Source organism: Tenebrio molitor, chromosome 5, assembly GCF_963966145.1.
Source record: "Tenebrio molitor chromosome 5, icTenMoli1.1, whole genome shotgun sequence".
NCBI classification, from domain to species: Eukaryota; Metazoa; Arthropoda; class Insecta; order Coleoptera; family Tenebrionidae; genus Tenebrio; species Tenebrio molitor.
In genome coordinates this window covers 6872632-6896339 of record NC_091050.1, presented here as the reverse complement: position 1 = coordinate 6896339, position 23708 = coordinate 6872632, and the positions used below count along the sequence as shown (strand labels likewise).

Genomic DNA, 23708 nt, shown 5'->3' with positions numbered 1-23708 from the left:
TCTTTTTATCCTATTAATAACTTTTTTAATTCTTGGAGATTTCATATGCAAAACTCACATCCTATCCCCTGGTAGTTTCATATTGAGTTTTTAAGTAGAAATAAACGTTTAATAACTATGCAACTACAAGCAATCTGCTTAAGCCAATAACAATAATTATATTTGTTATTATTTATTTAATTATCCAAAAAAGTATACACCCACATTCCAAGAAAGGTCAAACAATACAATGCTTTCAAATTAAATAAAGTGTATTGATGAATCTCTAAAATAAGCGTAAACGGTGAACATTTTGAATTCAGATAGATGACATTATGAAGTCATTTTATTTAAACTCGGAACTCTGTATTTTAATTTAATTAAACTGAAACTAAAGAACCGTCATCCCCACTGTCATGCAAGAGAGAAAATATGTATGTAAATAATATGCGAGTATAAAGCACGAAGAATTAACCTTTCAATGAATTAAAGTTTCTCTCTTTGATGCAGTAACTGCCCGCCTTTACTGAATTATGTATCTGTCAGTCAGTTGATGAGCCAGTTCAATAGTTGTTACTTATTAATTTTCGTTAATCATTTTTACCTTACGTAACAATGCCTAAAGCTTCGATATCCTCCAATCAAACCGATTTAATCTTTTGGATTGAAAGACAAACAATCTAATTTAACACACACTTTGCCACCACTTACAATTTGTATACAAATCCTCATGTTAGCTTAGTGCTGGTCGAATCCCGTTGAAGGAAACGATTTTTCCTCGGAGGACCATGATCACTCAGATGTTTAAAAAAAAAAAAATAAAAACCAAAACCAATTACATCACATCACCATTTTTCCAGCACTCGAATTAAATTTTAATTAAATACATATGTTAGAGTTTTTCACTTTCACCAATAAGGAAAATTAAGTGGCTCTGGTCAGGGACAATACCGTAAGCTTGTTTAAATGCCTGTCAGTCTAATTTGTGGGCCAAACCCACATTTTGGACGTTCAGTATCGAAATAGTGTATCGAAATGGTGATTTTTTCAACGTCTGGTTGACCTGTTTCAGAAATTCTCGAACAATAGCGTTTTATTAATAATTTGTCTTTTTGCGAACGATTCACTTTGCTTTCAAAATAATTTTGATATCGTTCGCCGTCACAGAGATGGGTATTTTCGCGACGCGCATGCTTTTTTCCTTGACGGTCCTGCGAGAACTAAAAGGATAAATTGCGATATTCGTGAGCGCCATATTGGACCTGCGTCTTCACAACATTACGTCACAATCAATATAAAGGTTGAACCTGAGGTGACACAAACACTGGAAAGACAATCGATTATTTTTTGTTTTTTTTTCACTATACGTGGTGGGCAGAATGTCCAAATCGTCCTATGACGTCATTCTATATTGGACTAATTATCTGAAACGTCTCCACTTGTAATTCCAAATGAAAACTATACACTTCACCAGATTTGTTTCTTTTTTCTAATTTATGTATCTATTTAAATTTAAATACATACTTAGTTTCCTGTGTGTAGATTACTTTTCCGTTGATTTGACTCTAAGAACTAATAAGTCGTTCAGCAAATTAAACTTTAAATTCCGATTTAGGAGGTACTATGTGATTCTACACCATAAAAAAGTATTCCGAATACTTTTCATTAAATTAACTTTTACCTACTGCAGTTCCTTTTATTATTTACTACTTACTAGAGACAAAGAATATAAAAATATCTCTTGTCTTTATCGTAATCCCTTTGAGAAAAACTGGGATTTTTTAGAAAATCCATTAATTTTATTTCATTGCAGCGTCTATAACAAATTTAGAAACATCATTGGTAGGTATACATTTTTTAATACGAAATTTAATATGAAATTTGATAAAAATAAGGAATCAAAGTCCAAATGACATTTTATTCTCTATGTAAGGTTACGAGAAGAAATATTGGAAGAAATCAACGTCAGACAAAAACTTTAGAAATAGGCCTATTTCGATATCTTGAGAGTAAACATGTGCAGCTTGAACAACTTTTTTACGGCACTCACCAGAGATCAGAATCACGTCTTTTTTTTTATCATTTGAATAAATACATGATAAAATCGCGTAAAAATTGACGTATGAATTTTTGTACTATGTGAGACTCTAATAGTTATTAACAATGATGCCATCATTGTTAAAATCATTGTTAAAATTAAATCTAGGCGCTGTATTTTGTGTTGCATAACATTAAATTTTAGCGGGAACTCTACGATGAATAAGTCTATTTAATTCGAATGTTTCTAATTACATAAGAAATATATTTGTTATAAATCATAACTTCATAATCCAATTGACAATGTTGATAGTTTAAAGATAACCAGAGATAAAAATTAAATTTAGTTAGGTAGGTACTACATTCTATTTACATGTTTCATGAATTATTTAGTCTCTAAATGATTTGGAATTTACTATCAGTCGAGCAATTTACAAGCAATAAAGCTGAAATGAATTTACACTACTTGAGATAAGATAGTGTGAAACCAGAATCGTAAAACAAACTACACGCATTTTCTATTTGCGAAAAAAGTGACTAAATATTAACACAATTGTCTAAAATAAACATATGACTACATTTTCACTTCATTAAATAATTGACGACTACAGTTGCTCATCTACACTGCGTTTTTTAATTCGCTGAAGATACAACGTAAAATGGCTATGTTCAGTTCTAAAATGGACAAGTCAATTCATTTGAAATAGACAACCAAACTTACAGATCCATGAATCCTATGTTCAGTAAAATAAAAAAACTCACGGTATATTATCAGTATACAGTAACTGTAGTATGACCTGTCCCTACTTTTTATAATGACAACGACCTTTACGGAAGTAGATAGTTTTAACTTATTTTACGTTTGTGCATCCCGTAAGGGATTAGATAATTAATTAAGAAGTTAACTCATTCGTTATTATTACATATTCTCTTTCACAAATGGCAAAATTCAATGTCTTATCGTTGAATGTCACACTAGTAGTAATAAATAGGTAGATATAATTATCAAGGTTGAAACTAAACACGTTAATTAAAGGGAGAGTTAACTGTACACATTTCAAGCAATCAATGTTCAGTTGCGCGTGTAAGGTCAATAAACTGGAAAAACTACGGTGCAAACGAAGATAAAAAGTTCTTCAATTTGTAAATATTGAAAGTGTTTTCCACAACAAAATATGTATGTGGAAGAATGATTTGAAAAACATTTTTTCTAGCAGTTTAAAAGGAAATGTACGGAGGAAAGAATGTTTCATTTGAAAAATTTAAAACAGGCAGTCGTATCTATGCTTCTGAGGGTGAATTTGGAAGGAATCCTCCACTAAAACCAAGTTTGACAAAAGATTTCCTTTATTACAAAAATAGGTACATTAGAAAGGTTCTACTGACAATATTCGAGAAATTGTATGTAGGTATTGTCTAGGTTAAGTACCGGTAGAGAAATATTGACAAGTCACTGGTTACGCTTGTTAATTGGTCAGGCTAAAGATGAAAAAATTGGTCCTACGATAACACGGTCTACAGCGGTAAGTAAGTACAATAAATTACATTTGTTCACATTTACAATACTTAGCCCATTATTAATTTATACATTAATTACACAAAAAGATAAAGCTTTAAATTAAAAGTAAAATAAATAAAACAATCCATGCCACATAATATCAGCACACTTTTTTAAATCTGTCTTGCGCTTACTTAATAATACATTGTTACAAGTTCCTCAAACGTTATCCTTCGTAACATTTTCAGACAATAAATAAATAAAAATATAAAACACAAAATGTGATGTATAAAGAGAGTATTTGTGCTTTTTATCACAGATGTTATTTGTTCCGTTATTTGTCAAAAACAGCTCAACATGAAAATTTGCTAGTTAATTAAAACCATTGCACCTACGATATTCAAATAAAGATTTCACTTTCCCTTTGAACTTTTCCCCGCAACGTCAGATTCTTCTGATCTTTTGGGACGCAAAATAAAATTCAAATTGTAGGATGGATTTACAGCATAATAGACATTGGCGTTTGAAGGGAGAACCATTTCTGCAAACAAAAAAGTATATAAAAAACGCAACAACTTAATTATAAATTAACCAACCTTTGTCAGGCAAAACTTGAGCGAGAGTGTATCGGTCTGGATTACCTTCCAACCCCAATTTGTACATGGCATTTCTGATAACCTGAGGCGTTCTTTCGTTATTACTCAACATGATACTTTTGTACAACACTATTCCCTCGGTCTCCACACTATCCGTCTCGTAAGTAACTTTGATAATATAAAAATCCGGACTGCTTTTCTGGGAATGGCTCGGACTCAACGTCCCCGTATTGCCGCCGTAAGGAACTTGTAATTTATTACTGGCGCCCCCCGAATGCGAACTGTTCAACGAAACATCCAACGACGGCAGAGACGAGTTGCTGCTGGAATTCGACATTTGAGAAGGACTCAGTTTCCTATCGATACTGTTATGCGGAGAACTGGGCATGCTGTCGATATCACAATAAAACTGGGAACTATTGCTACTCGACGTACTCGCTATGGAATCGTTTTTCTGATGGCCGACCGAGACTTTCTTCTTCGATTTGACGTTGTTGCCTGAATGCGAGGGCTCGATCTGGCAGCTAAGCTGATACGCCTCTCGATCGTCCAATACCAAAATCGAATCGAACCATCTGTCGAAGGCAGCGTCGGCATTGAAATGGTAGGCATTGGCCGCTCCTTGGAGCAACTTAATCTGAGCTAGGACCTCGAATTCTTTGCGTCTCTTGTCGAAGTTGATCAGACCGTCGGCGATTACGTCCGGGATGGCGGTATCGATCATCGTTAGATCGGTCAGAAACGTTCCCAAATAGGGAATCGTCCCGAACGAGATGTTCGCCGTGTGATGGTTCTGCTTCTGGAATATTTTTTGCAACTGCTTGTCGTTCTCGCCCACGGTGTCCGCATATTTCGCTGTTCCCTCCCTCATCAACAACTCTCTCTGCGTCCACTGATTGTTATCTTCGCTGAATATCTTGGCAAGCTCGTCGAATAACTCGATTTTTTCTTTGGGCACTGCCTGCCAAGTTCGCTGCAATCGGTAGATTGGATTGCTCTGTAACCCGGATATTATGGCCTTCAAACTGGAGAAGTTCTTGATGAGCCGCAGTTCCTGCGCTATGTCTATCCAACACGATATGATTTGTGCCCTGTCCACGGCCCTGAGACCAGGTTCGACTAGAATTGACGATATGACTCTGAAGGAGACGGCGTTGAATTGGTTTACTGTCGCCAGAACGGTCGCCGCCTCATGGGAACGGCTCTTGTCGCGCCGGGACCACACAGCGCCCAGGCATTGATGCGGGACCAACTTCTTGAAGAGATCCTGGAAATACGTGACGCGAATGAGCAATTTTAATTGAAAGTTACACTTGAGAAAGCCACAAACTACTCATTCCCAGTTATAGTTTCTAAACGTCGGAAATTGCTCAAAACCCCCAAAACCCAAGTTTCATGCATTTCTCAACAACTGATCGTTTTATGTTACACCTCTACATCCCCCTAGAAGCCAATCGTAACGTAAATTTAATATCAAATAATGTAATAATGAATACATGAAGGCCGTTACCACATAAAATAAAACATCTCTGTAAAAAGTACCAAAAGAAAAATGAACCGAAATGAGAGTGACAAGAGACATTGAAAACATCAAACGAGATTTTTTTCCAGCCGTAATGCTCTATTTAAATGTTGTTTTTATTATGTTTTATAATTGTTTTCATCAGAGCACAGTATGTGCTTTTCTGACTGGTCAATTTAATGTTTGCACAGTAGCTGGTTTTCTGCGGCTAATGCCTTTGGGCGTACCAACAAAAATTGCTCCATTAATATCCACTTTATGGAATTGAAAAAAAAGAAAAAAAATACAATTTAAACATCATTCAACTGACCACTAATCAATCACTGTTGTGCATGGCGGTTTTCAGCGGGATACATGGACTACATTATTCCATCAACACGTCCACATATCAAAATTTAAAAAAATGTGTAAATTTTGAGAACCCGTTTACACTCCTCAAGGACGTCTGCAAATTATAACAATGACTCACCACATCCATCCTCGTGAGCTGCTCGGCAAAATGTCTGACCGGAACATCCGGAAGTTTATAAACCCTCCATCCTGCCGCCGCCGCTCTCAAAGCGAAAGCCGGTGGCGGTACCAGCAAGGGATCGGCCTGGGCCTCCCTGCTGTACCTATCCAGCCTGTGTTGTACTTTGGCGTGGAGTTCGGTGGCGGGCAGGAACTCCTCGCAGAAATGGAGCAGGTGAGTGAGGGCGGTATGATTTGGAGGATCCTTGAAATCCTCCGGGTAACTATCCAACCACACGTGCAGGGCCGATATGAGGGTCCTTGAACGCAATCACGTGAACAATTCGGTCCGCACGACAGCGTGAATAGTACTCACTTCCGGTGCTGTTCATGCTGGTCGATCTTTCCGTTCGGAGGTGAGTCCGACAGTTCTTCGTAGCGTTGCAGGAGCAACTTGAGAACCTCTCTGGGGGTGGAGAAGCTCCTGTAAGTCGCCAGGAACACGTTGATGTAGGTGGTTTCGAGTTCTCCGTCGTCGGTGGAGAGGGCCTCGACCAGTTTTTTCAACGTGCCCGCCTTGACGAACCGGACACGGACCGTCTCCCATTCCAGGTGGGAGATCTCGTCATCTGAATCCTGTAACACAAATCCAACAGTCAGTGCCATTTTCGAAGCGGCACAAGGACAAAACGAGAGAATAACGAACATCTTAGAAAAATAATGCGTCGGGGTTGAACTTTATAGGATTCATTATTCAAGCGGGATTGACATTTTCTCGAAGGATCATCTCCGTGTAGGGGGAATGGGTATTTTTTCGCCGGATAACCCAATAATTCTTCATAACGAAAATGTCAACCGAGCCTCTACTTCCTGAAATGATGCGTGACAAATTCACTACAGGCGCCATTGAACTCGCCTCGACCGGGAAGTAATTAAAACGATCATGACCATTTATTAATTAATTAAATCAGTCGCACCTACAGGATCATTCCCATTCAAGAAATTACGTTGGCATCTGGCGTATTGATTTATTTTGTTCCACCAGCCGTAGCCTGATGCCATACATGATTTCGTCGAAACCTAAATTTCACTGAAAATACTTCAAAAACAAAGATCACAGCGTACTCACCGAATGTGACGATGACAGACTTCTTGTTGGTCGGTGGTAACGAACTTTTTTGAGGTAGACCGTGTAGAGAGCGCCATCCGCTTTTTCCTCGCCCCACAGTCGCCATGTGGGCTGCTGAAAGAAAAATACAGCTACAGAAGAAAGTCGAAACGTCCACAAAAGATCAGATAGAGTCGAAACCCATCTGTTATGAAAAACGCGGAAATGACATTAAATTGATCTGCCATAAAACGAATCGATCAAAACAGACCTTATCGGCGACGTAAAATTTACTTTGAAGTAGTACTCTCATATTGTTGTTTACAAAGGCGAATAAACAAGTAATTAAAATGTTAGCTGGGGCACGACTGATACAAGGTTCGAACGAAGAGCTTGGTGAATCACTAGAAGGGGGACACTGATAACAGCGATGAGTCAGGTTTTGTTTGCAAAGCATGTACGGCCCATGTTTGCGCATTGGAGGAAAACCGAAGCACTGACCGTGAATATAACAAGAGATTTATCAAAATTGTGGCTTTTCATTCGCCTTAATTGACGTAATTAAGTCGTGGTTTATCGGGAGGCTGACTTAGCTATAGATGGATGACCGACCGTCTAAAACAAGAACACGCCCAAAAATCGTAACATCAAATTTACTTCTTTTTAAATGCCAATTACATGAAATGAACATCTATATCCACTGTTTATAACTGTTTTTTAGAAGAGAATATAAAAAAGATCGTGCTACGTTTGTCTTTTCCCTTTCCTGCCAATGTGCACGTCATGTGAAAAACTGGAAAAAAACTGCTGCCACTGACAATTTAATGACTTCTCTTGTTACATTATTTGTAATATGATTTTTCCAAGTATTTCATGTTCCAGAGAACAAAGTAAATTGACCGAGTCGAAGTTCAACAGCACAGTCTTGGTACAGCATAAAGGTCGCAACTATTTCACGGAAAACTAACTGCTACTTGCTCGTTGCCATCAAAATTTTTATAGTTGCTTTCAATTAGATATTTTACCAAATTAAAGACCACTTTAACTCTTGTACGCCGAAAATTGTCAGCTATCACGGCAACTGTACTTATTGTACGGCATGAGAAAATTACTTGTACAAACAGGCTGTAACCTCTATCAACACTAATTGCCACAATTAATTTTATTGATTAATTATAAGCCACAAGAACGTTTGAAAAGAGCCACCGAAGGATGGTGTCAGCTCAATTTTGCAATTAGCAGTAGTACTATCGTGTCGGTACCGCCGTCCCATTACCGATACAATAAAAACCTAATGAGGGATCGAACCTACGTTTTTATCGATCGGCCATTACAAGTCGTAAATAAAAATCTGACGAGTCATTGCCCAGTTAAACAAGTTTCACCCCTTCAATTTCAGGGGGCGACGAATCATGATTCGACAAAATAATTACACGCGCGTTGCGACTAAAAAGTGAAATTTGTGTGCTGTTGGAGTCTCGAAATAAACGTCGTGAATCTTCTTCACGGTTGAGATGAGCTCGACAATGGCGTAGTACCTGGCGGGTAACGCTTTATACGTCGCATCCTTATGCAACAATGGACTTCTTGGCTGTTTCATCCAGACAAAGAGCACGACAGACCGGTGCTAAAGATACGCGGTATCTTACCAAATTAATTATCAGCGAGTTGAAGCCAATAAATAAGAAATGTCATCGTTAACGACTGTTTGTTGTGTGCATATAATAATAACCCACCCTAACGTCGTTATTGTTGGTCATATCTGAAACCGCAATTCGCAAGCCATGATAAATCACGAACCACCAGAACAGTAGTTTCCCCCAACCAAAATAATTGATCAGGGCCGGTACAAATGGGAACCGTGTTGTCAGTGAAATGTGAATTGATTAGAGGAAAAAGCCCGCTCCAAATGACGTACACTAAGAATTGTCTTATCGATCTAATTCCAAAGCAAACTAAAATTAAAACTGTTGACTTTTCAATTTTTAAAGAAGTTACTCTGTGAATTATGACTGAACGATGACTCGACCTTTGGTAATTTAATTAAAAGTACGAAGTCGCGAATGAATCAACTCGAAGTATTTGATCAACCCTGACTCGAGGCTATAGTGCGATTCTTCACCAACTTGATTGGGTAGTTGCTTGTAAACTGAACCATCGGCACGTTAATGCAACCAGATATAGTTTTGCATATTTGTATCGCTGCAAAATAAACAATTGCCAAGGATTCCCGTAATAAATTTAAACTGGAATAAAATCAACCAATCGGCAATAAATCACTATCAACGAGACAATGCCAAGAATAAGAAAGATGAATTGAAAATGAATTGTTTTTATTTTCAATGATTTCCAAAGTTTCTGACAAAACTGTGCCAAACAGATTTGAATCGAAATGTTCGTAGATTACTAAAAAATATTAAACTCTGCTGGCCAAAATAATTGAAATTCAAAGCGAAGAAACCTCTAAAAACAAATTTCAATTTCTAATTGTACACAAAATTTACGAACTGATAAATAATCATTTTAAATTTTGATCTAGTACCTATCTGTATCAATTATATTAAGTACACAACCAATGTAAATAGTAGATAGAGCAATTTGTATTAGACCGAAACTTCTAATGTTAAATCTGTTTGCACACAGTAAACTTACTGTGATCAAAGCGTAAGTGTATTACATAATTTAACTTTTATCAACAGGACAATCGCATGATGTATTTTACAATGCACCACGTTTCCGCTGCATAGAAATTTTCTTTTCATAGAACATGTGCGTGAAGTCACGTGTACTGGACACGTCTGAAGGCAAAGACATAAAATAAAATACACTCTATTATGTTCAATGAACTACTTTATCACCAGTACTTTAACAATGAGTATCCATTGTGTGGTGGCGGCATATGACAAAAAATTGTTCCCTATGTTTTTTATCACTCCAAAACATGTTCTCTCAAATATTCTGTCAATAAAAAAATTAATGGATCACTACATGTAAACTACATATTAAAAGCAACCCCAACAATAGACAAAATCAGAGCTATAATTTTACTTAATTAATCTTTCACGATTTAGGGATGGTCGTTGGTAATGCTTTTCTGCTTCAATACATGATGTATAAGAACTATTCTATCTAAAAAAATGGAGATGATTCTGATTATCACCAACAGTCTCTGTCGTTTTAAAAATAGCTACCGACTCGATAACAGAAATTTTCAGATTCAAAATAATATTATACCGCGATACACTTAGCAACGATGGGTAAACATAAAAAGGAAAACAGCTATTTATCGATAGATACAATGAGCACGCCTTTCGATAACTACACTGTAATGCTATAAATTATATAGCAAACGTAATTTACCCAGAATTAGTAGAAATTTCATCCTGGAAACAACAACACGGTCTACTTGTCGTGTTAAGGTCACGCATTATCATCAGTTGTAAATTTTAAATAACAATCTTGATCGATAGTTTTATCTGCGCGTTGAACGGCATCGAAGATCAAAATGTCAAAAAATATGTTGAATGTGCCCAGATCAGATAGTACTGTAAATTTGTAATTCACTGTGCTAAAACAAGGGCAGCAATCCAAGTGTAAATATTTTTTGTATAGCTCTTAAGTTAAAAGAGCTGTCATTTACACAATAATTCTAATATCCAACACATTTCAACCTATTTTCGAGTAGATAATTCAGCGACTCCCAAAGCACTGTCCTTGATCTCCTTTATGAGATTGCACCCATAAAGTGTCAATCACTCTAAAAATCCAAACTCTGAATGAACATCTCCGAAAATGTGCAAGTCCCCCATTATGTTTTAAAGGTTTATGGGGACCGTAACGGCATGTTCCCACCCGAATTTATTATAACTACCACCACCCTATGGGCTAGTCCATGTCACGATGTCAAACGCAAGAAACGAGCTGTAAACAAGCTTAATGTCTTTCCTGTCATAAACATCACTGCAAGACGTGACAAATCCGACAAATTAAAAAAATATGTTGAGGAGCTGAACCCAACATGTGAGGCTAGATTTGCGAGTGCAAAAATCTTTATGGAATCAGAAATGTTGTATTTGTTGTATTTTTTTTTACCCATAATGGGGAGTTTATTCGGTAAAAGTTACAAGGCTACGTATGCTTAACGTCTCGTTAATGGGATCGGCTGTCCTCCGTCAAAGAGCTAGTATTATTGGATTTGGTAAGATTTATGAAACAGATCCCCCGGGGTCATAAACATCAGAACTCCTGTAGTACTGGAGTTTCCACACAACTTGACTAAATCTCTAGAAAGATACTACACTTGCAGTTTCAGTATTCTGCAAAAACCCTCTCGTGAGATTATTCAACAAGGACTGACACGTTTGATCGAAATTGTACAGAAATTTTACTATTATGTATACTACTCGTATTAACAAAAACTTCAGTTGTATAGACTGAGTATACACCATTACTCAACCCAAATGAAATGGGATTCACTCCCTTTCCCTCGTGCTAAAATGGAACCTCATTCAAAGCTTGCTCATAATTACATTCTAACTAGTACTATAAATAGGTTTACATTCTGTCGTTCCCATATTGTTGTAATTTTCCTTGTTTGATTATATAATTTTAATGAGATATGAAATGTATACAAGGGTCGACCCAGTCTGCAGATGTGTGATCAGCAGCAGTTGGGTGGGCGACAGACAATTTTTCAAAATCAATGAAAACAAGACGTCAAATCGAACCTAATAATTTCGAAGGAAGGATGTAAAAAGTTGCAATTACTTCAACATGTGAGACACATTCTCAACAAATAAACACCTACTTAGCGGCCTTGGTGTGTTATTTGCACGTGTTTTACCCAGCTCCAAGCAGATTGCTGGAAACGACGTTATCACCAAACCGGAAATAATACTGAACCGACAATAAATACACCTTTCAATTAGATAAACTGTTAAATCGATTGGTATAGGCTACATTTCGCGTGATCTTATCGCTATCTGTACTAAATGTACACCAATATTGGTCTATTTGTAATTTGAGATATGTACTTATTTCGTTACTCGATAAACCCATAATTTAATTTCCTTATTAAAAACTGTAAACTATGTCCACACTAGTCTTGTCTTTATTGATTTTTGTTCTATAAGCCGATCATTTTGGTTGACAAGTTTAGTGACCACATTCACAAGCAAAACTCAATTTTAGCTGGTCAATACTTGAAAATTTTATTTTTGATTTGATTTGTGATCGGACGCCACCTGTGTCGGTACTGCATTATGATGAATTAAAAACGCTGTCACAAATATTTTGACAAAAATAAATTGTATGAATTTGAAACATCTCAACGCCACTCTCAAAATATGACGATGTTCGAACTTTACGTGCATTAATTAATCAACATGAAAAACATCTGTATCGACATTAGTTACTGCTTACCTTTACATACCACTTGGCCGTCTTTTTGGTATTTTTCCTCGGTAAAGTACAAACGCAAAATCTGAACCTTCCCCGAAATGAATCGTTCATTTTGTCACCACTAGGACTCGTACTCCTGTTGAGGCATTTCGAAGCAAAAAACTTTGTTTTTTCCGTGACACTGTGATAAAGTTCTTGTTGAAAACCGACAGGTGTCGAGTTGGTCGGGAGTAGCATGTTTATAACTCTGGTCACAACTTGATTATTAAAAAAGTTTGCTTCCCTAAATTAGGGACGAACAGGAGGGAAGCATTGCTGAGTTTAGAATACCGAAGGGTTGATGGTTCGCTGAATAATCCAACAGAATCACTGCCGACGAAATGACTACAAGAAGAAAACGGATTGGATTATGTTCTCGAATCGATAATGCGAGAAATCGGAAGTCTGAAGAGTGGTTGCCTAAAAAGGACCACCGCAAACGATGCCGCACCGCGTTCTGATCCACCACTCCAAACAGGCCCCGACAGTATAATGAATATCATTGCATTGCTTCCTGCGAGCTGTGAGCGTAGCGTGTCGTTTAATTGACATTTTGAGCGCAAGCGCAGGACGAAAGCGCCCCGTATAAATATAGCACCTGGTGGACTGATGCATTTTCCGATGTTTTGACGTATTGTTACGTGGAAAACGTGGGAACGCACAGAAAGAGACGGAGAAAAAAATTTCAGGAACAACTGAAATACAAGAATAATGAGCTTTTTTCAGGAAATTTGGTTCATCGTAAAGAGTCATCTTATAAATTCACTCATCAAGGCAATGCAAATTGTGAGAAACTATTTCGGAGATCTTGAGAATCGGTTTGTTTGAAAATAAAAACGAGGCGCTTTAACGAATTAACATCAAAACTCAAGAAATTAAACATCAAGTGAAGTTTTAGTCTTATCCTTTAATTATTCGCTGGCGTCGCTTGAAAATCTGGTACTTTTAAGGATAATGTCAATGTGATTACATTTTGCGCTTGCTGGAAAACCCCAGCTGAAGACATTTGGTTATTTCTGTTAATTCATTCCTATTTAGCCCTTTCGGACAATAGTAAAGCTGTTTGGGACGCCCCAACATAACTACACGAAAGCACAAGGTCAACCTTCCAGGAACCATCGATATTAGATTTGATTTATTCTTGTAGGTAGAATACCGTATCTAAAATAGACGTATTAATCAGGCACTCTTTGCATTTTTAATTTTCCTTTAAAAATCGCACCCACGCAATTGTAAGATCTTTTACACAAACTTTGATTCGTAACTTGTTTAGTTAGCACTTATGAAACTTAAATTGTCATAATTGAATTCCTTAAATTTCTTTTATTATTGAGTCACGGATGTTCAAAAAGATTTGTGGTCGGATGGATGGTGTAGCTTTACCAATTGTCAAACAATTCGTGAAACAGGAACTGGACAATCATCAATACGTATTTTTCAAACCACTGAAAGAATTGGGGAAATGATATAAAATTAACATAAAACTTCAATTTGTCATTTATCACAACAAATGTACAGTTAATTTCAAAATTATCGAGTACACCTCAAAAATCAAGAAGTCGATTTATTACAGCTTTTTCCCCATGTAAAGATGCCTTTTTGAAATTTGAGCGTCATCTTTTTTATATAGGTTAGGTAAGATTGACAACATAAAATGTCGCTGATACTTTAGAACACCATAATATTGTCTGTTTTATCCTCTGCACGATGCTCTTCGCGATGTTACAATCCTGGGCTACCCTCCGGATCGACCACCCTTCTTCTAATTTGAAAAGAATGAGCACTTTCGCGTTTTCGGTTAGATTAGGCATTTTGTTTGTCAAAATTGACATTGATCTTTGATAAAAAATGTAAGTGCATTTTACACTGTAGAAAATTAGCTGTACTCTATAATTAATGAAATTAACTGTAGGTATGATCAAAATGAGGTCTGAAGGATTTGTCAACTAAAAAGGCGACCCACGTTTAGAAAAAAGAAAGAAAACCATGGCCTGTTTGACTACAAATTAATTTGAACATTCATTACTTTTTTTGTAATTAGAAAATAAATGAGGATGTTACTCAACGTCCCGCATAAAAAAAACACTAGTTAACATTTCAATATTTTTACGGAGGAAAAATACATACAAATCTATTGCGTTTGCTGAACAAAGACTAATCTTGTCCAGATGTTTCAATGTTCCGATATACCTGAAAAACCCTTTAGTTACAGCTGCCAGGGCAAAATTGTAAAAATCGACTAAACTGCTCACAGAGTTCGAGTGAAATAATCACACTAGTAGAGTATAAAAAAGATGCCAAAAGTTAAGACATATTATCTGTTTCTGAACACGGACAAATTTAAAGACCACAGTAATCCTCTACATTCAAACCTATTGAAATGTCAAAAAAAAAACTCTTATAATAAATAGCATGTATTGAAAAAGGAAACAGAATTTTTTTTCTTTTGCTATGAAGATTTTTTTCTACATGTATTTTAACTAGGTATATTTACTATCTAAATTTACAAACCAGTCGCATTTATGAAAACTTATACAAATCAAACCATTTACTGTTTTAATTTAAAAATTGTCACCTATAAACCCGTAATGCTATTATTTTAAAATTAATTTTTTATTCATTCAAAAGGATTTAGAACTGGAAATCCTCTTTCAATTTGCTGGATAATCGTCTGATTTTATTCTTGAAGCATTTTTGCAGCTTACAAACTTTGCCGAACCGTTCCCAACAAAATCATTAATTTCTTTCAAGATGATCTGCTTTTGACGTTCACTCTCCGGATTTTTATTTTACGTTGACAAGATTGCTCTTTTAATTTTTCTACGTCAACTAACTGTACCAATTACCTCTTATGCAACACGTTAACATCTGTTTACCGACATTTTTTTAAATATTAAGCTCTAACTTTGACACTGTTGAGTTTTGGGCGAGAAACAAAATTAACAATAAAAGAATCAATAAAAAGAGATGGGTTTCTAAGGAAAAGGTTACTCAAATAAATTCACAAAATTATGACGCACTCATAACGATTTTGTATTTATTAGCGTTCCGATAACCACACAAACTCCCATTCATGTCACAAATCCTTATAATCATCTATTAAATTATTTGATTTTATGGTAAAAAAAGAAACATGGACTGGTACTGGTTCCTTAAATAAACAAAAATCAATAATATTTACGCGTAATGAAAAAACGCCTCCGATTTACAACTCTTTAACGTTTGGTATTGCAAGCGGAATTCGTCACATTTATTTTGTGGCTTTTCTAATATAGGAGAGTTATTTTCAAACACAATCAGGAAAGTGAACGTCAATACACTTTATGGGTTCATTCGATTCAATTCATGTTGATTCCAATTCGAAATTGCACTCGTATTCATTCGAAGAAGTAGTAAAATACCATTATTTCTACTATTCGACTGTAGAGAGCTCAGGTAACGTCCGATTCCATCAACAGTAACATCAACAAAGTATCGAAGTAAAACCCAAGAGCATAACTAAAGCAAACATCTATATGCATGTACGTAGTTGAAATTTAAAATTGCTTGTAAGACTTTGAATTTATAAAGTTATTGTTCCATCATATTTTTGAAATATGTACTTATTAAAACCAAAGCAACTGCGCACTAACAAAGATCAAAAGCTTTGGAGAATGTAAAATATGTTAAATAAACATTTGGAATAATTCCTTCATTCCACTTTTATATCTCTTTGTGTCGGATTAGTTCCCTCAACTCCTACAAAATTCTGATGATATTGGAAATTGCAAAAAAGCAGAGATTCCGTCGTCCCATTTATTAAACAACCACCAACTAAAACAAATCTAAAATTATGCCGGTCAATTAAACACAGTTTCAACAATGCTTCCAGTGTTTCCCGATACAATCAGTCAGGAGTTTGAAAGGAAATTGATCACGACGGAAACTGGAAAAATACCAGAATTGAATCATCGAAATATTTAAGCAGCCACAAGAACGACCAAAAGTATCACGAGGAGATAACAAAAGTTCCGAATAACTAGTTGATCGATTATCTTCCCACAAACGGCCGTCATCACATCAATCGGGGTGGGAATTAAAACATAAAAAATAACGCCACGACCAATTTCCCTTCGAACTCTTTTATTCTGCGACGCGTGTGTTCGACGTGATCCGTTTCAAACGCAAAGCAAACATACCCTCGTGCCAGAGCAAAAAGCGTGAGTTTACTCAGCGCGCTCTTTCATCTTGTCGGGTGGTTATTTTAAAAGCGGCGATGGAAAGAATAATTTGATGGAAAATAGCGGGTATACACTTTAATAAAGGGGCGAGGGCTTTTATGCAAAATAAAGGGCGCAAAGTGCATCACGGAAATTAAACAACAGGTACACTTAACGCCGATGCAAGTCCATTATAAATTTCCGGATGGTACAGACGGCGCTGTCATCTAGGTCAAACAACGTTAAAAGCTTCTTAAATTTCTGCTTCCGCAATAGTCGAGAAGAGCGCACATCATCGAGCATTTAAAAACATACAAAACAAACACATAAAACGTACAACATAAGCAACAATAAAGTTTAGTAGTTTTGGCTTCTACTGAAAGAATATACCAAACATATGCTGGATTGTCACCCGGCCCCGCTCTCATTTTCGACTATTCTCTTTATTACTTCATATTTACGTGTCTCACTTTTACAAGATTAAACAGTCGAAAGCGAAAGTGAAATTGCAACAAAAAGACCCGGTTAAAAACGCTTCGGTGGCCTCTATAAGAACTGTTAAAGGTTTTGTGACAGGAAATTACGGCTTATTTATAAAATCTTTTACGATTAATTTTACAGACGACGGAATTTATGGCATCATTCAATACCGTTCATTGTAAACAAGAGATTCAGTTTACTATAGAATTTTTGAATCCTATTATTCTGACATAAATTCCAAGTTCTCTGAAATGACGATTGAACAAACAAAATACATATTGGAAAACATTGGAACATTTACGTTCGTACTCTGACATTTGGACAATTTCTAACAATTGTTATTAGCATTTCGTATCAAAATATAAACTGACGCCAGGAAACGATAGAGGATCTTTCTGAAAACGAGCGATTGCGTATCAGGTTCGTACTGTACCACGCATTTCCTATCACCAAAACACATGATACACGTTGATGATCATCCTTCCTGGACGTAAATAAATGCAGCAATTTGTTTATTTTCCTGCGTCATTATTGTTTGGTCGGCTAACACGTATAAAACGCTTATGCGAAGTATCTATTCGTTTTGCAAACCCATCAATATTTAAAGAAATTTTACATCTTGCTTATGGAAGTATATGTATACAATCATCACCTAATTCGAAAATAATTTTCGATTTTTGCACAATAATATTTTTCTGCTAAAGTAAAAAACAATTGCGTATTGGTAGACGACTATGTGATAAGAATAATTTGATCTGTTGTCTTGTCTGGACGTTTCAACAGCAGTTCATTGATCTAACATAGTGTAAATTAATTCAAAGAAATGTAAACGTCGCTTTATACAATTATCATCGGTCATTCAATTATTTAAAAAAAATTAATGCCTTGGAAATTTTCTAATTATACATATTAGGTGTCTCAGAAATAGGTACATACTAGTAGTTTATTTGACGAGTTTGTGTGTAAATTGGGCCTTTTTTGGTACGCGTGGGCCATTTTAAAACGCGAGTGAAACGAGCGTTTTAAAGGCCCACGAGTGCCAAAAAAGGCCCAATTTACACACGAACGAGTTGAATACAACGTTTTTTTGTTCGACGAGCCCCTTAAAGGCTCCAAATCGCTTAAAACCTTTAAAATTAGCTTGACGTTTCGTTTTGACAAGTTGTGACATTTATCAAAATCCGTTCACATAGGAGAAAATTCTCAAATTCTGACAGTGTCGAACAAAAAATTAATTTACAGATCTCGTCAAAAACAACAAAATTGTTATGCACCATTTTTTCGAAATCTAATCATAATTTCAGTATCTTACCCTCCCATAAATTAACGAGCTGTCTATTTTCTAGTTATATGACTCAGTGACATAACAGTTTTTTTGTAATTTGCTTCCATTTTGATTCTCTAATAGACATATTAACGAACGCGACGTCATCATCTGAGATGTCCTTATAGCCATTATTTCACGGAACATTTTACGAAAATTTTTAGGTTGGCAAAGCTTGATTCGTCATGCGTGTCAGTTTAAATTACAAAATGTGCAAAGAATTATTTATCAGGATTTATCAAGCAACAAATTCGCGACCATATTTTTGGCAATTTCACGTATTTCAGCGGGCGTGCATATTCGTGTTTTGTGACAGAATTTGGATAAAACAAAAGGCGCCTTTGAAGACTTGATCAAATTTTCACTTTTATTATTAAGACATTACCAACCGCCACGAAAATCCCTAAATCGAGGAAAGTAAACATTTTTGTTTAAAAACGGCTTAAAAAGGGCAAATTACAAAAAATTTTATAAAAAACTCGTTTCATAAGACTTTGAAGCACTCATTCTTTAAAATAACTCGTGGCTACGCCACTCGTTTTTTAATCTTGAATTCGTGCTTCAAGACTGGTCTTATGAAACTTGTCTTTTAATATACTATTGTAAAATCGGCGCAAAACATTGTGTTTTTAGAATAAAGTTTTTTCGCTCTGCGGCCGAGGTAGTGAGGATTACATTTTTAGTTAGTTTTATTCGACGCCAAAAGGCAGGTGTTTACGTGTTGTTTCTGAAGCTAAAATTTTGTGAAAATGGCACGTTTATTTTCGAATTGTGAATACATAGATATTGTGTTGTGTATGGTGAAGGGTGGAAAATGCTGTCACAACAATTCGCAGTAACAGAGGTATGTCGGAAAGAGTGGAAGAATGATTTCGTTGGTGCCTTCATTATTGTATTGTCAATATTGTCATTATCTTAGGTATGGGCCATTCATTAAAAAAATAAAGAAAAAAATAATATGCACATACGTATATTATTTCTATTAACGAGTTCTATTTCCAGTTAAAATTAATGTACTTATTTCTGAGACACGTTGTATGCCCAGTTCTTTAACAAATTACAAAAAGATAGATTGTAAATGTTTAGCAGTTTTCGCAACAAAGCTGATATCCTATTTGTTAAATGTCTCGAACAAGATTGAAATTTTTGATATACATACATATGTATTATAAACGTTCACGTTAAAAAATACAAAAAACGGATGTAATAAAAATAAAGATTGAACTGAGCGGCAATCAAAATTTAAACAATCTATTATCACTCTATTTCGTAACTGGCTTTCTCAGCAAGTTATCAATGTAATTAACACAAAATCAGGGTAGAGTGTGATGCAATTTTAACCTTTAATATTATCAAATATGGATATTTATTACACTGCAAATACTACACCTTGAACTAGATTGAAATTAATTGTTGTCGCGTTTACGATAAATAACCAAAGAGGCAACAAAACAAACCACCGTTACGTGAACCCTCCGGTAACCTCAGCTTTTAAAAAAAGTAGCTTCACGGGATGCCCACATTACTTGGGAAAAATGTTCGTCAATATTTATAATGTTCAAAAATAATTACTTATAGACACATTAAAAACACAATGGAATAAATAAATACATATAGAGGAGTGAAAGGTATTGCTATACTTTTTTTTAATTTTTAATGAAAAAATTAAAACATTTAAGGTTATAATCTTTTACTTTCTTATTATTATAAGTTAAGTACAGTTAAAAACGAAGACATTTTTCAGAAAAACAAAAAATATCAGCTCAATTAATATTGTGAGGTCACAGCACATCCCAGTTCACCAATATTTCACAAAAGATAATGTTCAAACAATGAATAAATTGTCACTGGTCTATCTATTACATATTTTCTTTTCGAAATATGTAAAACATTAAAAAAGAAAATTTTGGAAAAAACCTTCATCTGCCTAATAGGTACATTCTGGGCTCCTCTATTGAATAAACGTTCAAAAATGCAGTTTTCAAATTTACTAGATAGGCTAATTAAACTTAAAAATAATGTTCAAATGTCACTGTTCCTTTACAAAAATATGCATAATGTTACGAGTTGGTACTGAAAAAAATAAAAGTAGTATTATTTGCTATTAAACATAAATAAATAGTTCCACAACCCTAAAATGGATAACATAATGATTATTATATTTCAATTATTCCTGTTCATCGTCCGCTTCCACAGAAAAGTTCGCTTTCGAAGATCAAAACTTTTCCGCGGCTTTCTTGCAGGGTCACGCCGAAAATTGAAAAAAGTCCCACAACACCGGAGAGGTTATAAAAACCAACTATAAAACGTTCTCCTTTACGAGTCAACAATTTTCCTTTTTACTATTACATGAATTTCGCTTTTACTACCTAAAAGGAAAACCGATGAGATACCGACCAAGAATATTGAGTTATCAAAAGAAGAACCTTCCCCGTGTACAAATTTAATACGACTCGCACCGGGAACGGAATCTCCGATCAAATCCGCCAGAAGGACAAAAATCAAGTTAAACGGCGAAAATGTCAACGTGGAGGGCAAAGATGGAACCGTAAACGGATCGATAGGAAATTTAAATTCGTTACGCAATAATTCAAAGTTTCCTGCAAAAACATCCTCTATGCTTTATACGAAAATACACAGGAAACGTGAGATTTATAAACTAAAATTACGACGGAAATCGTCGATTTCATTACGAATTATCTATTATGTTTACCGTGGTGGTAACGATAACTCACTGATTTTATTTAAGTGTTAATTAATCAAAGCGCTGCTTTATTAAATTTCATCACATTCTGTTTATAAATACCTACACATATTTTACTCAAAATGCCCCAAAGTACACTTTTAACAATTGATTAATGACTGAACATAAATTATTGAACATTAAACTTTTACTATTAATTCTTCTTGACATTGAAGCCAATATTTTTTCAATTCAAAATATTTTCAAATTATCACATATAACTACCAGTTTCCGTAACATTAAAAACAAAACTTGAAAAGAATCATGTTTAATTTTGATTTACCGGAATCACATCCCTGTTTGTTTTCTTACACAAAAAGTTGCGTTTATTATTAGTTATAACGCAGTTTACTGCAAAATCTAGTCCAGTTACTACGTACATAATAAATTAGTCACCTTTAACGAAAATAATTTTATATTAAATGCGCAAAATTCTATCGGGAACTATCTGATATATGTTATGCTAGACATTTACGATTGTTCCGGGAGAATTAAATTAAACTTAGACGTTACAATGGAACAAGTAGCACCACGTGATTCCAAATTACTTCATCCTGAGATTTTTTTAGCTTGTACTGACTTGATGTTCATTAATAACGTTTCTGTATTTTCCTTTCAAATGGCAAATAAAAAAAAATCGGTTTTCTGACCCCTTTTAAAATTTTGATTTGGCACATTTTTTATGTACATATAGTGTGATATAAATAAAGTGCTCATGGAAAATTACGAATTATTCTCATGACTTAAAACAACGATCATTTTGCATTGGTGCCGTGTGATAATAAAAAAATCATTCATTGTTATTTACTCTGTTGAATGAATTTTCCAGGGTGTTAATTATCTCAATCAACAAATAGCTACTCGCATAAAATGTAAATGTAAAACGTCAAAGAAAACATATTTCGTTGCATTTTTAATACTGAATTTATTTTTAATGATGGTCTGTAGATTCCCGTTCGAATATATTTCCAATTATTAATTTCTAAAAATAACCTGCAAAACAGACAGTCTCCCGTCAGTCTCGTCAAAGTAAACTTTCTTTCCAATAAAGTCGTTTTATTGCAACACTTTTAATTTCTTCAAACCGAGGTTGTCTAAGCTTGTTATATCTGCCTTTTTTAATAACAACTAAAAGTGAGAAAGTTATATCGCTAGATGAAAGTATTTTACACAAGATTGCACTCCATGCAGCATCACACCGTGCTTCGTGTCTTGTAAATCCGTGTTCGACCCCAGAACACCTCAATTGTTAAGAGTTATTGACATACGAATACAAAGCTACAAAATATTCATTAAACGAAAAATGAAATCATTAGCATTTTTACCACGTTCACTGTCTATTCCCATGGTGTAACGGAAGTGGTTTCAATGGGATACGAACGTACGGAGATTGTTGAAATCTAACGGGCTCCTCTCTCAAATATTTGACGCATTTTCGGACGAAAACAATTTTAGGACACGCTAATAGTACTAAATAAATTAAAAAAAACACTGACCAAGCTTTCAGCATCGTTCATTTTTTCCTCGTCATTTTGATTGATAAGAGCTGTTCCAGTTCGTAGGGTTACCCACTATCTGAAGCCACATTTCGAACACATTTTAACACAGATGCAAGCACATAGCATTTAACACTGCACCAATTTTATAAAAAATGTCCAGTTATATGTTAGAAACGAACGCAAGTAATTACGAACAAATCGGAGAACTGTAAACATCTGTCAGATTTGACAAGAGTTGTCAAACATCAAAATTCAAATTTGGTCATTGCGCGCCCAGCTGATAACACGAAGGATTATTTACTCTAACACCACAACACTTTCGCGAAAGGAAATACACATTACAAAACGTCTTATCATAAAGAAAATAAAAATATTGTCTTTCTCTCGTCGGCACCGCTTTCACCGACGTGACGTCATTTTTAAATGTTTTTCGACGCGATACCAACCGAATCACAGTTAAATCCCAACGTCAGTGTCAATGATGTCAACAAGTGGAATGATTTAATTCGATGAATCAATCTAATCGTAGAAAAGATAGTGATTGCTGTTTATCGTTCCTTGTCAGCTAAACAGTTCAACTCACTATCAGTTATTTCTCTTTATCAACACAATTAAGAATCCGTTTGATGTTAGCCTTTTACAACTTGTTGATTCATTGCATTGCATAGGTGTTGTTACCGCATTGTCATTTCGTCCCAGCGTTGTAAATGTTCGAAAACAAATCAAGTGTCGGTCGTGAAAATCTTTAGCGATGAGCAAATCTCCGATAACTGTGCAACAATGGGTTGAATCACTGCCGCCACCTCACAGTAATCCTCCAAACATGTATTCATC

General features: G+C 35.3%; 2 protein-coding genes and 1 long non-coding RNA gene across 9 annotated transcripts in view; all 3 read right to left on the bottom strand.

The window, feature by feature from the left end:
• The window catches only part of dysc (dyschronic), a 73173-nt gene extending 71950 nt beyond the window's left edge, over positions 1–1223 (bottom strand). The window contains exon 1 of one of the 2 annotated variants that reach the window (XM_069047046.1): positions 691–1223. The gene's annotated coding sequence lies outside the window, so the exon portion shown is untranslated. The remainder of the gene's footprint in view (positions 1–690) is intronic. The other variant, XM_069047047.1, reaches the window with a different exon arrangement.
• Positions 1224–3345: 2122 nt separating this feature from the next.
• Rgl (Ral guanine nucleotide dissociation stimulator-like) lies at positions 3346–23317 on the bottom strand. Of its 6 annotated transcripts, none has more exons than XM_069049069.1 (6): positions 22872–23317; positions 7212–7325; positions 6459–6718; positions 6102–6402; positions 4111–5377; positions 3346–4055 (listed from the first exon to the last, which is right to left on the bottom strand). In XM_069049069.1, exons 1-6 carry the CDS (start codon positions 22890–22892, stop codon positions 3928–3930), a joined length of 2091 nt encoding a protein of 696 aa, XP_068905170.1. In that variant the 5' UTR covers positions 22893–23317; the 3' UTR covers positions 3346–3927. The 6 variants fall into 6 exon arrangements, with proteins under 6 accessions (XP_068905170.1, XP_068905171.1, XP_068905166.1 ...); XM_069049070.1 differs by having other exon boundaries at positions 7212–7322; XM_069049065.1 differs by lacking the exon at positions 22872–23317 and adding an exon at positions 12612–13130.
• Positions 22411–22865, bottom strand: LOC138131833 (uncharacterized). The gene is made up of 2 exons (XR_011159920.1): positions 22710–22865; positions 22411–22653 (listed from the first exon to the last, which is right to left on the bottom strand). It is a non-coding gene; the product is annotated as an uncharacterized lncRNA (long non-coding RNA).
• Positions 23318–23708: the final 391 nt, after the last annotated feature.

Excerpts from the sequence above, each read along its gene's own strand:
- Rgl (XM_069049065.1), bottom strand. The coding sequence starts at position 12,827 with ATGCTACTCCCGACCAACTCGACACCTGTCGGTTTTCAACAAGAACTT. Across the intron at positions 7,326-12,611 it reads CGGCCAAGTGGTATGTAAAG|CAGCCCACATGGCGACTGTG; the intron begins GTAAGCAGTAAC and ends TTTTTCTTTCAG. Across the intron at positions 5,378-6,101 it reads AGCTCACGAGGATGGATGTG|GATCTCTTCAAGAAGTTGGT; the intron begins GTGAGTCATTGT and ends ACGTATTTCCAG.